At 31.9% G+C, this 18,192-nt stretch overlaps 1 protein-coding gene across 1 annotated transcript in view; it reads left to right on the top strand.

Annotated features, from left to right (window-relative positions):
- Positions 1–13,826, top strand: part of LOC124368856 (glycogen [starch] synthase) — a 54,846-nt gene extending 41,020 nt beyond the window's left edge. Inside the window, exon 13 of the mRNA XM_046826306.1 lies at positions 2,599–13,826. Coding sequence (XP_046682262.1) covers positions 2,599–2,625 — 27 coding nt within the window. The 3' untranslated portion in view covers positions 2,626–13,826. The remainder of the gene's footprint in view (positions 1–2,598) is intronic.
- The last annotated feature ends 4,366 nt before the right edge of the window (positions 13,827–18,192 follow it).

Raw genomic sequence — 18,192 nt, 5'->3', positions numbered from 1 at the left:
GGAATTTCTAATATTGAATAATGTGCCTTCAATAGAGAAAAGTTAATATAAATCTTTTTGTTTATAAATTCTTGAACAGAATACAGAATAGGTCACCCTGTTTAGTCAGACAGACAGGTGCACTATCAATGTGTATAGTCACTTCTCCCTTCTAAGACATCTTTGGAGAAGGTTCAAATTTTGCTCTTGTGTGTAAAAGTTAATCTCATTACTACTTTAATAAAATATGGCCATCAAGAAAGTAATTAACATTTTAACATAAAAACTCAAGTAGTAAATGTGTAATTATTTTATTGTACTTATAATGTAGCTATGTTACACATATTATTGTATATAACTTAAAACTACATGTTTAAAACACTTTTATTTGCGTAATTTTAATGCAATTTGTAGCACTTGTCATACTGTTGTACTATTTTAAAAATACCTTCTGCATACAAATCTTTAGTCTGGGAGTGTAATCAAACTATCACAGCGTTTTGAAACACTTTTTCATCGACAAAACGGAACACAAGCCACTTCTTAATATAAGTGAGTAAATAACATAATGTAAACATTTTTTTGAGTCCCTTGTGACATGTTTCATTTTGTTTTTACAAGACTTTGTCTAAGAGAGTTTTGTGTTTTAAAAGCAGTTCTAATATATTTTCTGCTTACTCTTCTAATTTTTTCAATCCCGGTACATAAAGAATTGACATATATATAAAATGTTGTTTTTCTTCAATTTTTGCCAAGGATTTTCTATTGTTTCTTTTGCTCTCATTTATGGCTGAGCATATCTATTTTTCATAAGATCCGATTCAACATTTTTGATTTCCTCCTTTAACCCATTGCGGATCACTGATGAGCTGGGCTCGTCATGCAGCGGCCGGGCCTAACGGCACGATGACGAGCTCAGATCGCAAAAGCGGTCTGCTTTTAAATTTCCCTCCAAATAGTTCATTTAATGTCTGATAGATCGATCGTCTTCACTTGTAAACTAAGAGTATTTAACAACGGTCTACGTTTAGAGTTTTCAAAAGTTTTATAATTATCCTACAGATCGCAGTTGTATGTCGAAGTTGAAAAATCATTCATATGAGTTTACTCTCTGCTTTTTAGCGCTTCTGATTGGGTGTATTCCTCAGTTGTTATTATACTTTTGAGGTTAGTGACACAACGAAAAGACGCAGACGGACATGTTGGCGGGTTTAGTCTAGACAATGGCCCAGATGTTGTAATTGCTTCGCCCGAGCCGCTTTATTTAGACTATGATTTAGACATCATCCCTTGCCACCCTGGAACCTTGCTCGAGTATTATCGTTCCTACATCACGGATACCCCAGCAGGCCCATGTTCCATCTGAACGAATACCTTCACAGCTGAATTTTCTAGTATACAATAGCGAGCGATACTGTGGCGCACCATTGCTGTTCTTGCGGCCGCTGACCGTAAATTAATTCGTGCCCGCTGGTGGCCGCGCGCCAAAACAATACGATCCGCAATGGGTTAACCCATCTTTGCCTGAGCACAAGCTCTTTGCTCTGTCAAACAAAGAGTATCCAACTAATGTCTTATGGAATTTTTATTAGATAAACTGTTCTTCAAGAACATCCTTATCTCTTATTGCACACATATCTTGAAAGGGGAGTTTGTTTTGAACTTCTACCTCCATGGTTTGGCAAATGGAGGGAGAAAAGCTGTTTGTATGGGAAAATGTGTCTATGAGGGTAGACGACGAAAGTGTCATTTACGTATCTCCACTAGAACTTCGCTTTTAACTGAGTTGAAGTCAGGGCTTTTTGCTCAAGATCTTCCATAAAGATACTGGTGTAAATGGGCGATAAAGGAGATTCCATTGCCATTCCTTCATCTTTAGGGTAAATTTTATCCTTTAAATAAACGGTCAACAATGAATCAAAGTAAGTTAAGTGTGATATGTTAAGACTGTGCTCTTTGTAATGTATTGGAGTGAGAAAATAAATTCTTTCTTTCATCAGCTGTTATTGCTGTCTTATCTCCTTTACAGACTACTTACTTTTTACTAAGACAGACCCATAAAGTTATCCTCTTTTATAATCTTGTACGTGTAATTTTCAAGTGTAAACACAACAGACTAGAGATTGACTGTGCAAATAAATGAACAAATCAACAAAAACAGGTTGCTAAACATGCCAAAGTCCTACTTCACAACAGAAAAATTGTATGAAAATTAAACATTTACCTGATAACTAGCAACAGAAACAGCAACAAAAACAACTTATAAGTGTAATTCTAAACCTGAATTAGAGGACAAATACAGTTCTCGATCTCACAACCAGGATTCAGTGGGAGTACTGGTTTAGGTAGTTAATTGACTTCAAGCAACCCATTCAACAGCTATCTCTAACATGTATTGAGAATTCTCCTCTCCTCCAAAAGAGTCATTTGTGTACAAGAGACATTTGTATTGTAAGCAATTTCGAAGGTCATTCATTGCCAACAGAAAAAAAATAGGACGTAGTATCAAGCACTGGGGTACACCTTCAAAAGTTTTGAAAGGTAAAGGTTCTTTTGGTTTAGTAAGTTCATTACAATATTGTAAATGAAGAAAGTTCTGATTAAGCTGTTTATTTACAGCTTGCTGAGCTCAATATTAACAAATGAGACGAGAGCGATTGAGAAGGGCGTGACCACCAGATCATGACAACTGCCTGCAGCTACTTGCCCTTACATGATCCTTGGTTTCAACGTAAAAGTGGTTCCTGTTGCTGCACCTATTAGTAAAGCGTAAATGATTTCATTTAGCATGATATTGTTGTAACTATTACTTATAGCATAATCTCCTTTAATTTCTCAGATATATATTTTGTTTGTATAGGTGGAATTGAATTTATACTTAGTGTTTGTGAATTTTATGTTTGTTTTATTAAGTTGTTGAAAGAGAAAACAGTTTATTTTTTGAAAAATAGATAGTTTTTGTATATGTTGATTGTTGAATAGATTTAAAAGTGCCTTATGAAATAAGACAATAGTGAAATACATATTTATTGTAGTAATATCGAAGTAGAATGCATTTTAAAACGCAGTGTTCATAATATTTTTGTGAATTATTTTAATTTTATTTGAGTTTATTTTGTATCAATTTTTATTGCTAACTTGAGCAGTATTCAAGTAAAAATTTGGAAAGTAAAAATCACTAAATGTTTTATGAATGAAAATTGTTTTGTTTTAATTGTTGTGTAAAATCGGGCCAATAAGATTTTCCTCTGTTCCTTAATGTGTTATGGATAAGAATGATTTGTCCAAGGAATTCCTAGTCAGAGTTCAACAAAGTCGTGAGAATGTTTATAGCCATAGTTAAACATTGGGGTCGTAGAACAAAGAGCTAGGTGGCTATAAACAGGAATTGGCTTGCTTGAACTATAACATATGGCAATTTATAATAAAAATTCATCTGTGTTAGTTGAGAACAATATATAATAGAAATATGATAGAAAGTAGTTGTGATATTTAGATATAGATAAAAGCACTTTACATTAAAATCAGATGGATATTTCTTCTTATTGTATGTAAACAAAACAAAAGATGTTGTAGCTAATATTTATAATTATTTTATTTTAATGGAGTGTCATAAACCGGATGATTAAATAAACATAAGAATATTTTTTTCTGAGGGATTCCTAGTCAGGGTTTAACAAAGTCACTTGAATGTATGTAGCGATTGTTAATTGATCTTATAATAAAAAAATGCTAGAAACTTTAATTATTTGGTTGTGTTCAAATTAACAGAAATGGTTATAATTAGCATTTGAGACTCGAACTATAAAATTTAGCACAATATAACATTTTAAATTTTGTTCGGGACAAAATGCAATGGAAAGTAAATATAGATTATTTTATAGATGAAGTAAAAAAAAGCACATAATTATATTAATACAAAACATTTGATTTTCTTACTAAATAAAAGAGAAAACTTAATAATTATAATAAATAGTTTTTGATAGAACGTTACATAACTGTTTATTAAAGAAATACGAAGGTGTGTTTAGAAAATAGATAACAGTTTCAAAATGAATTGCTGCTTCCTGGAACTCGGCTTCCCCCTGAATTCCTTTTTATACACAAGGAAACACAACTATTTTATAATTCAAGGACAAAGCACTACAGCAGTATGGTACCTACTGATTTGTTACACCTGTACTTTAGTATGTTCTTTATAACAATTATCTGAGTATTGTTTCGCCTTTGATTATTAGAAATATTACTGTCTAGTAATAACTGTATAATTATATTTTGCAATTTTATTTTAATATCCAAAGTTATGGCTTTTTTAACTATGCCTTACCATACTACCAAATTACTGTTATCTGTTTTAGCATTTTTTCATAAGGAGAAAGCCATTGAAATTCTATTTAAAAACTGAAATGAAATATGTATATATAAATAGTATATATAAATACAAACCATTCGTAATCTTCTATACCAACATCAAACTGGTGCTCTAAAAGAGAGACCAAAACTACTATCAAGGCTATTCTCTCATTGGCACTCTATTGGTTGACTTGGGCCATCCTCCAGTTCACTGTAAACCATCAAACCAAGCTACATCAAAAGCGGCCAGGCCCAACATGTGGCTCAGGTGCTCTGAAGAGTCTGAAATTTGCAACAGGGCAGGAAGTTCCAAATTTTCCTCATTTACTTAGTAGGGTTTCAAGTTTCTTTGTCATCCATTTGGGTTCCTCCTTCAGGTTCATTAGGTTATAAGTCTAAAAATCATCCATTCTCAAAAGTTGTGTCGTAACAAGAGTCATGAATATGGAAACTGCATTTTAACTCCTCCCCTTCTGATCATCTTGTTCCAATACGATCAGGATTTTGAGTTTTTGTCTAATTCTAAGGAATTCACACATGTGTAGCACATCATGCACTTCAGTGTCACAATATTTGGACTTGGGATTAAGCAAGTTTCCACTTGCAATACATATATGAATAAAATTATCTATATTCGGTCAGAAACTAAATAAGGGAAATTAAGTCTCGCCATGGGAGCGGTCGACCCACAATTCCATATCCTGATTCTATTGGCCACTTGGGCCAGTCTTACCCCAGTTATGCTTCTGGCACAAGCAAATTCAGTGGCTTCTTTCTTAACCATCTCCATGTGGAAGGTGAAAACGTGATTGCGCTTCTGTGCTAAAAAGTCCATCACATTGATTTCTGCCACCACTCTCTTACCATATTATCGTGTATATAACAGTTTTTTTACAACAATAATAATCCAAAATGCTTTGACATGAACATTTTTATATGTTATAGAATGATTAACACTAATAATACAATCTTTAATAAATCAGTTTATCTAGGAAACTCGTGAATTAAATGTGGTACCACGCAAAATCTCACAATTTTGGAGTAATTTGACTACAATTGCTATTGTATTCCAGGGTGGCCAATAAGCAATTCATTCAGTCAAAGTTCATAAGAGTGTGGTGACTGATAAAATACCTGACCTTCCACCGATATGTATGCTTGTGTTCAAGTTGTATTCTCGTTTAGCTGCAAAAAGTTGTTAGAATCCAAATTTTCAGAATCAATAGTTTTATACCACATTACCTTTTTGAAACTAAAAAGAATACTTGCCAGTTGCAATCATTGGGAGTGTTGAAGCTCTTCAGAGCTGCAAAACAATAAATGAATTACAAGCTATAAATGTTTTAAATTGGTATAAGAAGTTAACCAGTTAAAGGCTCAATATTTAACTCTTTCGTTGTTCCCTTTGTTGTTCTGAATCGATATTGTCAGTGTTTCTATTTTTTTGTACCGGATAGGTGACTGTTAAGGTATTTTTACTTGCTCTCATTCATTTAAATGAAGTACAAAACACTTGAAAAACATTGATTCCCTATAAATTGCAGTAGCTAGGGGAAATATAGTTGCTTATGCTTACGTACAGAATGGAAAAAGTACTCTTTTTCTAAACACACCTCGTATTTGCCCTTAAATATAGTCAGATGATTTTTTTGTTAGTCATCAATCCTATGTTCCAAATTAGGTTCTGTACCATTTTATGTCTACAATGATTTAATTTTAACTGTTACGTTTTTTGATAATTTAATGAATATTTCATTAAATTATCGTGGTTATTTATTAAATGTTGTTTACCTAATAAAACTTATACACATAATAGTAGACTGTGTGATACTAGCATTATCAAAATAAAGCAACTAAAACACCTATTTTACTGATGTATAATTTGTTTTTCACTTTGTATAAAACAGTGTTATCAAGTTAATGGAGTTTAACCCTTCTGTGGTTCATTCACGTTGCATCAGCCACAATCACGCTAACATAAAGAATTTGCCAACACATCGGCAGTTTTAACATTGTTGTAAACAGCCAGCTATAATTATTGTGTCCATACTTCACTGAGTACGTTATATTTGGTACTGGTACAAATTTTGTGTTCGCTTCTTTTTTCAGCATCTGAGTTACACTAAACAACAGCTGTGGTAACAATTTATGCATATATTTGAAAAAAGTAGGTAATTCGTAATTTTTTTGTGGCATGTAGTTTTTCTTTAGTGATTTTGAAAAAATGAAGTGAAATATAACTAGTGAAAATAAGTTTAAATTACGTGGTTAGAAATTGTTAAAATCAGATTTGAACTGTAAGGAATGTTCTGAAAAATTATCTACAATATTGCATGTTTTCTTTGTGATATAGTATTTTTTAGAAATAATCCGGCAAATCTTACGAAACTGGCTGAAGCATGAGCATGAAGCGTATTATAGTGAACCACTGAAAGATTAATGTAACTATTTTCTCCCCTAGTTTTATATGAGGTATAAAGTATAGCATCTGTAATAAGTTTCTCAAACTACTTACGGACAAAACGATAATGAAACTGTGGCAACCACTAAATGTTGAAATTGAATGGAGCGTTCGTGTAAATAATATAAGAAATATTTTATGATATATTTATATTGATGTAGTGAATTTGAAAAGCTTTAATTTTCTGTTATTATATTACTGTTGTCAAGGCTGATCTACAAGTAATAAGGTTTACCTTACTTTTCTATATTCTGCTCTATGTATTTAGAGGGCAAGAATTTTTTTAGTCGTTGTGTCATCTAGATACGAGTGTTCCCTAAGTCTTGATGGTGTAGTGATTCAGTCAATGTTTAAAATGCATCTTGACTTGTACAAAACACAAACATTAGCGTGTATAGGGTGTGAAGGGTAATTTGTACTTTTAGAAGGTTATTTGTGGAGTGCACTGGTCTTCGTCTGCGTATCACACGTCACGCTTTCAATGTCACAGTGTTGCTATACAAGACAATTCATGTTTCAGCTACATTTCATATGGTATTTAACTTCACTGGTTTCAGAATAACATTGTTGTCGTTTAAAGTATCGTTATGTCGATGTTTTTTGGCTTTTATACGATTTCAATAATAGTGGTCATAATTTTTGAGTATTATTGTCTACTTGAATTACATCATTGTTGTGTTGAGTACTCGTGTTCTAGATTTATCTTATATTTTTTATATTAAAAAGTGATTTATGGGTAAAATAATTTAGTAGAACGATTTTTTAACGATCTTTGTTACACAGTGGAGCTTTGTTATAATATTTATCTGCCTGTACGCCCTCTTTAAGGTTGTGCAGTCACATATTGGTTGGATTACCGTTTTTAAATTTCATAGTTGCAGTTCTTAGAGATACCGATCTGTGAAGGCAGGGAGAACTTAAAAATGTCACGTTTATTCCAGGATGAATAAAGTTGTTGGCATTTGGAGGTCATTTGAGGATATTTTAAAATTATTTGTTCGAAGTATGACTGTACTGACATGGGTTTTACATTAAAAAACATGTAATTTATTTAAGTTATAATTTATATACATATTGAAGTATAGTATCCTTATCTTCAGCTGTCTTTCCTTGAACTTTAGTAAACACTTTCCCAAAATGAGAATTTTGTGTACCTATAAATCCTCCTGGAGTGGTCAGAACATTTTTATATTTTCCCTATCTTTAAGGAAGGTCTGTAACTGTGAATTTTTATAAACTGATAACACCACATTGTGAGAAACTATGGTGAGACAATTTCATTTTTCTTCCATATTTGCTTTCCTTCACGATTTCCTGCTTACTACTGAGGTCAACAGTTGACCTTTACCCAGGCCTTTAACAAGCCTTTAATGCTTGTTGGTTCCATCTTTGAAGAGATTCCTCAACGCCAAATGTCCGCAGACTTGTGATGCAAAACTCAGCATGCACTGACTTGCTGCCAACAGTGACTCGACTAAAAGTGAATGGTCCGCTCCATTGACACTTACACTCATACCACTTCCCCAGCAGCAAAGAGTAAATTTCTAGAAACCCCCCGCTTGACGGACCAGCACAGCGACAGTACCAGTGTTGTACAGTCTTAGCCAAAAATATTGATTTGCAGAAAAAAAATTTGAAATATAAAACTTTCTGAAACACTCGTTTTATAAGCAGGAAATTGTTATAACCGGATAACTTTAAATGTGGATCTGATTTTGCAATGATCTAATTTTGTTCTGTGAAACATAAAATTAATGTTACAATAATGTGGGATTACTACATGCAGGAGACGTTATGATAGGGTTCCACTGAGTGTATGTTGCTAGGATACGTTATATGCAATAATGAATAGAAATGAACAATGACTTATAACCAATCAAAAGTTTCTCTACTTATTGTTAAAAATTGTTATTGTTTAAAACATTTGAGGTTTATTTTTTAAGTGAATGTGTATGTAAATGTTATTATATACAGGATGTTAATTATAATAATTATGCCAAGGAAGTTTAGTAATTTACTAATAATATAAGAATATAATATAATATGTGGAATTTCACTTTTGGTAGTAGTTTTATATTTATTTTTATACATATTAATTGCTTCAAAATGTAATGGTTCATAAATCTGTTTTGTGAGGTTATTGTTATTCAATAATTAAAGTTTGGAATAATCAGGTAAAATTCAATTAGGTTAAATAGGTTCCAAATGAACCGAATCCGTCTTCCAGAAAATATACTTATCAAGCAGATTTGTTATTGGTATAGGAATTGTAAAAGATTTACTTTCACAATGTTATGACACTATATCACTGCATACGTAAAAAAATAATCATGGGAAATCTTAAGAAGTAATGATGTAACATACTTCTTCTAAGCACTTACAATTTTAGATTAACTTGTTTAGTATACATGTGACATAGTGTTAATGTAATTTGAAAATGCCGCTAAAAGATTTGTTTTGCAAATTTTCACAATTTTCTGACACTGCACAGAAAAGTTACCTAAATCTTACTCCTCGAAAACTTTCAGGCCTAGAAACAGCAAAATATAGAATATAAATTATTAATCTGTTCTTGAGATAATTCCCAGCTTCTAATTATCCTATCCTCGGAACAGACTACTTAGAAGCTTACAGATACAGAAACCTTTGACAAAAACACAGGTCTTTCAAAACTGCACGCACAACCTGAAAAACAAAACATGAACACAAAACTGACATACTGATACAGATTGTAAGAAATTTACCAATCTCACATATTTTCCTTCATTCCTTAACCAAATTTAGAGATTGTGTGACAAAACAGCTTATCACCAAACAGGAAGTACTATGTACTAGACAGTTGACAATGTGTTAGGCTATCATAGAAATAATCGCATGTAACCCCTGTACCATGTAGTTACAACTCTTACAATCCGTACAATTTTAATTAGTTCATTCAGATTAATATGAACAAATAGTTTTAACTCTAAGTTTAGAAAATAGATCATTAATAAAGAGGATGTAGCCATGTGGCAAACTGGAAGGTCGTGTTCTAAAGTTTAGAATAAGGATATTTTGTTCCATAAATACCTCTCCAAAATTCTTTTCTGAGCTAGCGCTCTCCAAATAATTTACAGATAAATCGTATTTTGATAAGTAATATCTACTCTATTCAGAGACAAGATTCGAGAATTGGGGTTTCCTGATATTTTACTGTTGGGATCTTAAAGACACCATTTGACGAGTGTGAGGATACATTGAGGGGAATTTTACCTTAATATATTAAAGTAAAATTCCCCTCAATGTATAACTGTGCTGTTGACATATGTTTGATTCCAAATTATGACTCTTGGCTCTACCATCGTACTGTGAATATGAGAGGAATAGATTTATGTGTTATATTTTTGGCTAGGATCAACTGTTTTTGAGAAAATAGAGTTTGAAAGCAGAAGCCTGTACTTGTGACTTCTCCTGCCGATCACTGCCGACATGACTGCCCAAGGAAGGTGGTGCAGTGTCTTGTGGTGTTGCCGCTATGACTAATTACGCACCGTCTCATCTACGTACTATTTAAAAAGTATACAATTTTTAAATACCATCCGACCCAATAGTATAGTACTGTTAAAAAGTATATAATTTGTATATACTACCATATATATTGTTAAGAATAGCTACTGTTTAGAAAATTTATAATTTTTCAAACTTGAAGGGCTCTAACTCCGAAAGGATGCCTTCTTCTAGAAAACGTATATATGAGAACAGTTTTCTTGTGATTTCCAGAATAGTTCTTAGAAGTTTGTCACTTGGGTTTAGACACACCCTGTTAAATCGTTAGCACTAGCCAGAAGTATGACAACAATGTCTTCATAGATTTATCCACCATGGGTCACTGACGCAATGTGCAAAATATGTCTGTAGTAAGATATAAGAACACATGAAGATATCTCTTAATGCTCAAGTAATCATCTTATAATTTCTTCTTAGCTTAATTTATCATGTGTTAAATTGGTCAGAATTAATAACTAATAATATGTAGTTTGTTAATGATCTATTTGCAACGAACTAAATATGTACATTCTTAAACACAAACTGCTTTTTTTTTTAAATACCAAAGAAAGTTAAATTTAATGGTCTCTACAAAAAGCAATAGTGTTTAATATATGTTTAGAAATACTTAAAATATATACATATTGTAATTAACAAAATATTTAAAAAAATATGTTTGTCTTGTTTGAAATATGAAAGATTTTTGCTAAATTGTCAATAATTTTACTATTTATATGTATGCAGGAACTGATTATCTCTATTCAAATAATACCACTCATGGCTGTATTTTTTTTCGAATTCCCTCCAATACTGCAACTTGAAGAGCGCAGACCTGATAACCGTACAAAGAACCCTTGGAAAGACAATATGTTCATGCTGTATTTTGGATGTGCAAGTACAATTTTTTACATTTGTGTCTCTTTGAAAAGTGAATTTATTAAGACTCAAAATTCTAGGAGGAAATAATTGTATTTTGTGTTAGTTGTTTGAATATTAAAGTAAAAGATACACTTTATACGAAAATCTAAAAAACGTACCACTCATGGCTGTATTTTTTTTCGAATTCCCTCCAATACTGCAACTTGAAGAGCGCAGACCTGATAACTGTACAAAGAACCCTTGGAAAGACAATATGTTCATGCTGTATTTTGGATGTGCAAGTACAATTTTTTACATTTGTGTCTCTTTGAAAAGTGAATTTATTATGACTCAAAATTCTAGGAGGAAATAATTGTATTTTGTGTTGTTTGAATATTAAAGTAAAAGATACACTTTATACGAAAATCTCAAAAATGTACCACTCATGGCTGTATTTTTTTTCGAATTCCCTCCAATACTGCAACTTGAAGAGCGCAGACCTGATAACCGTACAAAGAACCCTTGGAAAGACAATATGTTCATGCTGTATTTTGGATGTGCAAGTACAATTTTTTACATTTGTGTCTCTTTGAAAAGTGAATTTATTATGACTCAAAATTCTAGGAGGAAATAATTGTATTTTGTGTTGTTTGAATATTAAAGTAAAAGATACACTTTATACGAAAATCTCAAAAACGTTAGGAGGTAAAGTGTTTAAAGCTTGTAATATTTTTCTTATGGCTACATCAGGCGTATCTTAACTCCCATTCTAGAAAGATAAAATTATCAAAACAGTAAATATTTTCACAAAAGTGACTGATAAATTTTTTATATATAGCCACATTATATGTAAAAGCTATCAGTTAACACTATGCTAGGTGCCACTTGCTCTCACAGGGTTGTTTGAAAAGTAAGTACGGTTTTAGTATAAATATTTGGGTCACTTTTATAAGGATTATTTTGTAATGGATTAAGAGGAACTTTATTTATGAACATAAAATCAGACACTAGCATATGAAAATTTTGTTACTTTACTAAATAGTCATTCAACATACTTTGTTTAGTGCCCATAGATAACATTTGTCCAGTTTTTGGATCCTTCAACAGTTATCACTTGTCTGGAGTTTCTTTCAACATGGTATCACTTTCAATCTCCTTGTGGTGAAGAAAGATTATTCACAACTCAAATTCCTCCCTTTTTAACTGCTCAACAGATTAAATAGTTCTACCACCTTTCCATTGTTTTCACCATATACAATGGATTGGTTCCACAGATTTGACAATGATCATCACCGGATTTCATCTATTTTGCTCATAAATCCTGTTACTTCACTGTGAGTCAACAGGTTTTAGCATTTTTAACAATGAAATAAACAATGAAAGCAATCGGTTAGTACTTTAGTGTTGTGTGTGCAAACTCTAATAGTCAGGGAATGCGATGTATCTATTGCAGTAGGAGAGTAAATGGTACTTACTTTTCAAACACGCTTCATACATGTGATCACCAGCGTTGTGGCTCTCGCACTCATATATCGTCCTACATTGTTATGGTTCACAACAACATAAAATCGATCAGGTAAAGTTGTGGCGGAGAAGCTTTTTCTTGCACTTCCAAATTTTTGATTGAGTGGTTTGCGTACTTGTTTTTCGGTGGGTGTCGGAAGACACTTAGCAGGAATACATTTCACTTGGTTGTAAATTACCAAAGTGAGCTAATCAAAATGACACATTTGTAGTGCTTGTACATATTCAAAATGCAGTCTGAATGAAGGAGTAATGTATAGAAACATTATATTTTAATAAACTACATGTATACTGTTGTGATTATTATACTTTTCAGTTTAATTTTTACAATTAATTCCATATAATTCTTGAAACTAACTCTTACTGTTTCTTAGTGAGCTGGTATTACCAATACAAGGTTTCAGGCCCTCTTCGGGTTCTTAAAAAATAATTAATTGTTGACCAATCGTGTGATTCGGGTTTTAAAATATTGTGAACTACGGAAAATAGGAACATGTTATTTTGAATGATATTTTTACTAATAGCGAATTTCATGTTAACTTTAAGTGTGGTTTAGCCCAAATGGAATCGATCAACATACCCAAATGCTTGTGTACACTCTATTCGCTAAGCAGTGATGTTATTGGGTTGTGACTGTTTCAAATGTAAAGTGATCAAAGATTTGGAGAAATCAGATGTTAGTTGTAAGCATAATATTTTAATTATCCATAGCAGAAAATTAAATTTTTTATTAGAATCTTCTGTTTGTGAAAACTGTGATCTTTATATAATATATGATTTGTTGTTGATGCCTGTTAATTAATTACTTATAATTTTGTTGTGTTCATGTTCCCTGACCACATTAAGTGCAATAATTAAAAAAACATGCATGTTCTGTATTTGGTGTGTTACGTTTTGTGGACAGTATTTTATTAGTCTATTTTTAGGCATTTATATCAGCTGTTCTGTCTGTGCCATAATTTCATACCTTATAAGTCAATTCTGTGAGCAATATCGTAGTATCAATTTTGGATACTTATTGCTGTTTTTTGTGTAAACATGTCGAAGGTTGTTAATTAGATTGTTACAATTGTTGCACTGTATATCTTTATTGTGTTTTGAGTACATAGATCTATTTTAAAAAGAAGAATGGTTTTTATTTCCAAATTACCCACTGGTCATAATTTTTACAGGGTAATATAAGTTGTGTTTTAATTCGGATTCAGACTCCATAAGCCTTGGCGGTATTTCCGCCTTGTTTGATCAGTCCTCTATTACAGTCTATCGTTATTATTTAAGTTTTACAAATATCCAATAATTTTAGTGGGCTTCTCTCATCCTCCATCTGGGGAGGTACCTAATGGAAGAATAGCACCTCTACATGGAAATGATTGGCTTAATATATACTACTTATGTGTTGTGAAGTCACAATTCATTGCAATCAATCATACTATGTTTGTCATGGAAAAGCATGTTCAAATGTCTAAGGATAAGTTGTTTCCAAATCTATATAACTTTCCAGCATCAAAAACGATGCTTTCCATAAAAATCTCTTTATTGTTTTTTTATATAGATTGCTCCTTAACTGAGCTAGCTCTGTTTCCAAAGTCTAACTTTATGCCATTTTTTCTATACCCAATGATAGCACTCTACTATGGTATTTAGTTTGTCAGTAAACTTCATAGTCATCAAATTTTTTTAGTTTGCATGCTTTTTTTCTCAGGACAAGAAGCTGAGAAATTGCACGTAGTCCTAAAAGGACCTTTGCACTGCTTCCGGAGTGACAGGATATTCTGGTTCACTAAGGTAGGGGGTAAGGGCCGCCTCCTGTCGAGATCCATGAGGAATGATTTTTGGCATTAATTTAAGTCTTGTCTCCTTGGAAGAAGGAGAGACCAGCTCTGTACCAACCTCTCCAGTGGGTAGGGGTGACACGCCCTTATGTGTAGACTTGCAACTGCCTTTAAACACGAGAGACACCACCAACTCCAACAGTCATCCCCTGTAGTAAACCAGACCTATCGACCTACCCTTGCACCCCATTATCTCGACATTTGCGGTTAGTGATGTGTAGTACAATTAATTTTTGTGGAAAAGTTTTTGGCAAGGTTGCAATTTATGAATATAGAATTCAGCTTTTAAACTTGTTAGTTTTGTTAAAGGTAGTTTTATTTTATTGAGAGTATCATCCTTCCCACATTGATGCACTCCTTGTCGAATCAATGATTCTTTTAACTCTTCAAGATCTGCATTTGAGAGTTTTTAGGTGATCAGTGAACAAAATGAATGATGCCTTTAAGAAAGTATGTAGATGGTCATACACAATAGAGAAAAGTAAGCAATACCGTCTCCTGATTTATACCTTTGCTATTTACTTCCCATAAGGAGTGAATGGGTTACAAGCAAACGGTCATTTTAAAGAATCTCTCCTGAATCGTGCCCTAAAGGGTATAATTCTACTTATATCTTAGCATCAAATCAGATAGTAGATTTCTTGAATATTTAGTTTTAAGAAATAAAATGAAAGATGTATTGACTGTTATCCAACACTAAGACCAAACAAAACTCCGAACAGTTCATCGATGGAGAGGTTTCAGTGTTGAACTGTGATACATGGAAGTTGCGTCAGAGTAGTCAGTCGTAATATAAACTCGGACATGTAATAGTTCAGTTAAAGTCTCCTTTCTTTCTATCATAAACATGTTTACAACTATACATACACATATAAAAATAAAATTATACATTTATATAAATTTGTTACTATTTATTGCCTGATTGATTAATATACATTTACCTCCAATGTGATAAGTTAAGGGTTTATCATTGTAGCTACAAACTGATCCGGAGGTATTTTCAGACCATCACTCATCAATTATGGAAAGTAAATTGTGTCCATGTTATTCATCAAAACCCTAACGTACTAAATAGGGAAGTACCTTCATGTACATAATGGGAATAAGTTGTGACGAGGGCATATAATGGTTTAAGAAACAGTTTGGTACAATTTTTTAAATGCCTTCTATCCATGTATATAAGTCTCTGCCCACATCGGCCAAACCTCCTGTATATAAATGACATATTGTGTTAAAAAAGGTGAAATTGATCTACTCTTATTTAAAGGAGAGGTCTTTTCCTGCATAAATAATGTGTATCAATTTGATTAGACTCAATATTGGGTGCGCTACTAGTACAAGCCAGTTATTTGATCATCTTATACAATAATAGTCTAATTTATTTACCATGAGGTTGCAGATTACAACAACCTTGGTTTTAGGAAGGGGAAATCAACGATTACTGCAGGCATTGGATATATTCGATCAATAATTGATACTATTGATAAAGGTGAAAGAGTAGTTGGAATTTTCTTAGATCTCTCTTGAGCTTTTGATAGCGTGTATCATCCAGAATTAATATTGTCTCTTAATAATTTAGGAATCCAAAATAAATAACTCTCATGGTTCAGATCATATTTAACAGAGCGAAATCAATATGTTGAAGTAGAGCACACATTTCCACAATTAGAATCAAGTAAATACCGTCAAATTAGGAAATTCTAATCTGCAATACAAACCATAAAGTATGGAGTACTACAAGGGTCAATTTTGGGTCTTTTACTGTTTCTGTGTTACATAAATGCAATGCCCAAAATAGTCCCTCAAAATTGATATATTTGTCAGTTTGCGGATGATACTAATATTACAGTATCTGGTAGTTCAGAAGAATACATTGAAATATCTTCTCACATCACCATAAATTTAGTAAAACAATATGTAGATGGCAAAAAATTACTTTTAAATTCCTCCAAATCGAATCTTATTTCTTTTTCTACAAGACAAACCAGAACCAAAATTAATATTGGCATCAATGTAAACAAAGAGGAAGTAAGCCAAGTTGAATACACCAAATTTTTAGGATTTTTAATTGATGAAAACCTTTCCTGGAAAAACATGTTGACCATATTATTCATAAAATGTCTTCCTAATATGCACTGAGACAATTGTCAAGGGTTTGTAGTTTACAAACTTTACGATCCGTATATTTTTCTCTAGTGCATTCACACTTATCATATGGAATAAGCATATATGGAGCAACAACAAAAAAGAATCTGGATAGGTTACTAGTCCAACAAAAGAGAGCTCTACGAGTTATCCTTAGACTTAAAAAGACTGACTCCGTTAAGAAATTATTTACAGAAAATTGAATTTTAACGGTATACAGTTTATATATTTATGAAACAGCTCTTTATGCGAAACAAGAAGAAAACAACACTCCAATTCTAGTTAGTCATCAATACAACACAAGGCATAACAGAAATGTCCCACAACATAATCTTGAATTTTTCAAAAAGAAAACTGATTTTATGGGACATAAGTTCTTTAAAAACCTACCAAGAGAGGTAAGTAAAGAACAAAACTAAAAAAAAATTAAAATGAAATTAAAATCTTACCTGCTGAACCTAGCACTTTATTCATATGAGGAATTTTTGGAAAGAAGGTAAATTGGGAGGTAACTATTTTGTATATATATATATAATGCATATATATAAAATATATTAATGCACAACATATATATATACTTTGTTGTTATCTTTATATAATTAATGTAATGTTATTTTGACGGAAAATTTGTGTTTTTATTTTATAGTATTCTTATTATGTTTTACTTGACACTATTCTTGTACATGATGTGCATTTCATGAATAAAGACTTTTTGAATCTTGATTAACACAATCAAATACAAAAAATTTAATACTTTTCGCGCAACAGTGTGATTATCATTTTCCAACCTAAATCCACAACCAGAATAAACAGAATAATTTATGTATTTCTCATCATTGCAGATAGATCAATATTTCCATACAGTTTTACTACTTCATTTATGTACAAATTAGTCTCATAGTTTGACATATTATGACAGAAAACAGGAATATTTTGAGTAAATGACAATGATCTCTTACTTTTAATATAATTTTTCTTCATCAAATCCTTCAGTTTCGCAAATGTTACAAAAGTATGAATTTTTATATACATTTTCTTCTTTTTCAGTTAAATTAACCGGTTTTTGTTTTTAGAGTTATAATTTTTGCTATGTGTTTGACAATTTGTTGAGTTCTTTAAATAATTTTGTTGGAACATTTGGTAAATCTTCTTCAGATTATGCCATATAACATATAGGTTTATACATTTTATTTGTTACATTTGAAACTAGATTTGATGTAAACCAAAAGGAATATGCTTTTAAATTTTAGTGGTTGTTATTTTACATGAATATTTTTACAAATTCCAATTTTCTCTAAAATACTCTCAAAATCTTAATAAATTACATAAGGATGTGAAAATTTGTTTGATAGTTAAAATATTTGTGGTTTTTCCTGTAAATGACATAATTGGCTTACAAACTTCATGTTTACAAGTTTCTAAATTATTTGGATAAATCCCGACTTGTAAAAATGACTTGCACATCTTTTACATATAAATATTTTGTTTTTATTCTTTGAAAATTGAGAAAATACG

The sequence above is a fragment of the Homalodisca vitripennis genome, chromosome X, assembly GCF_021130785.1.
Source record: "Homalodisca vitripennis isolate AUS2020 chromosome X, UT_GWSS_2.1, whole genome shotgun sequence".
NCBI lineage: Eukaryota > Metazoa > Arthropoda > Insecta > Hemiptera > Cicadellidae > Homalodisca > Homalodisca vitripennis.
The sequence above is the reverse complement of the archived record's forward strand: the minus strand, read 5'-3'. Positions and strand labels throughout refer to the sequence as shown.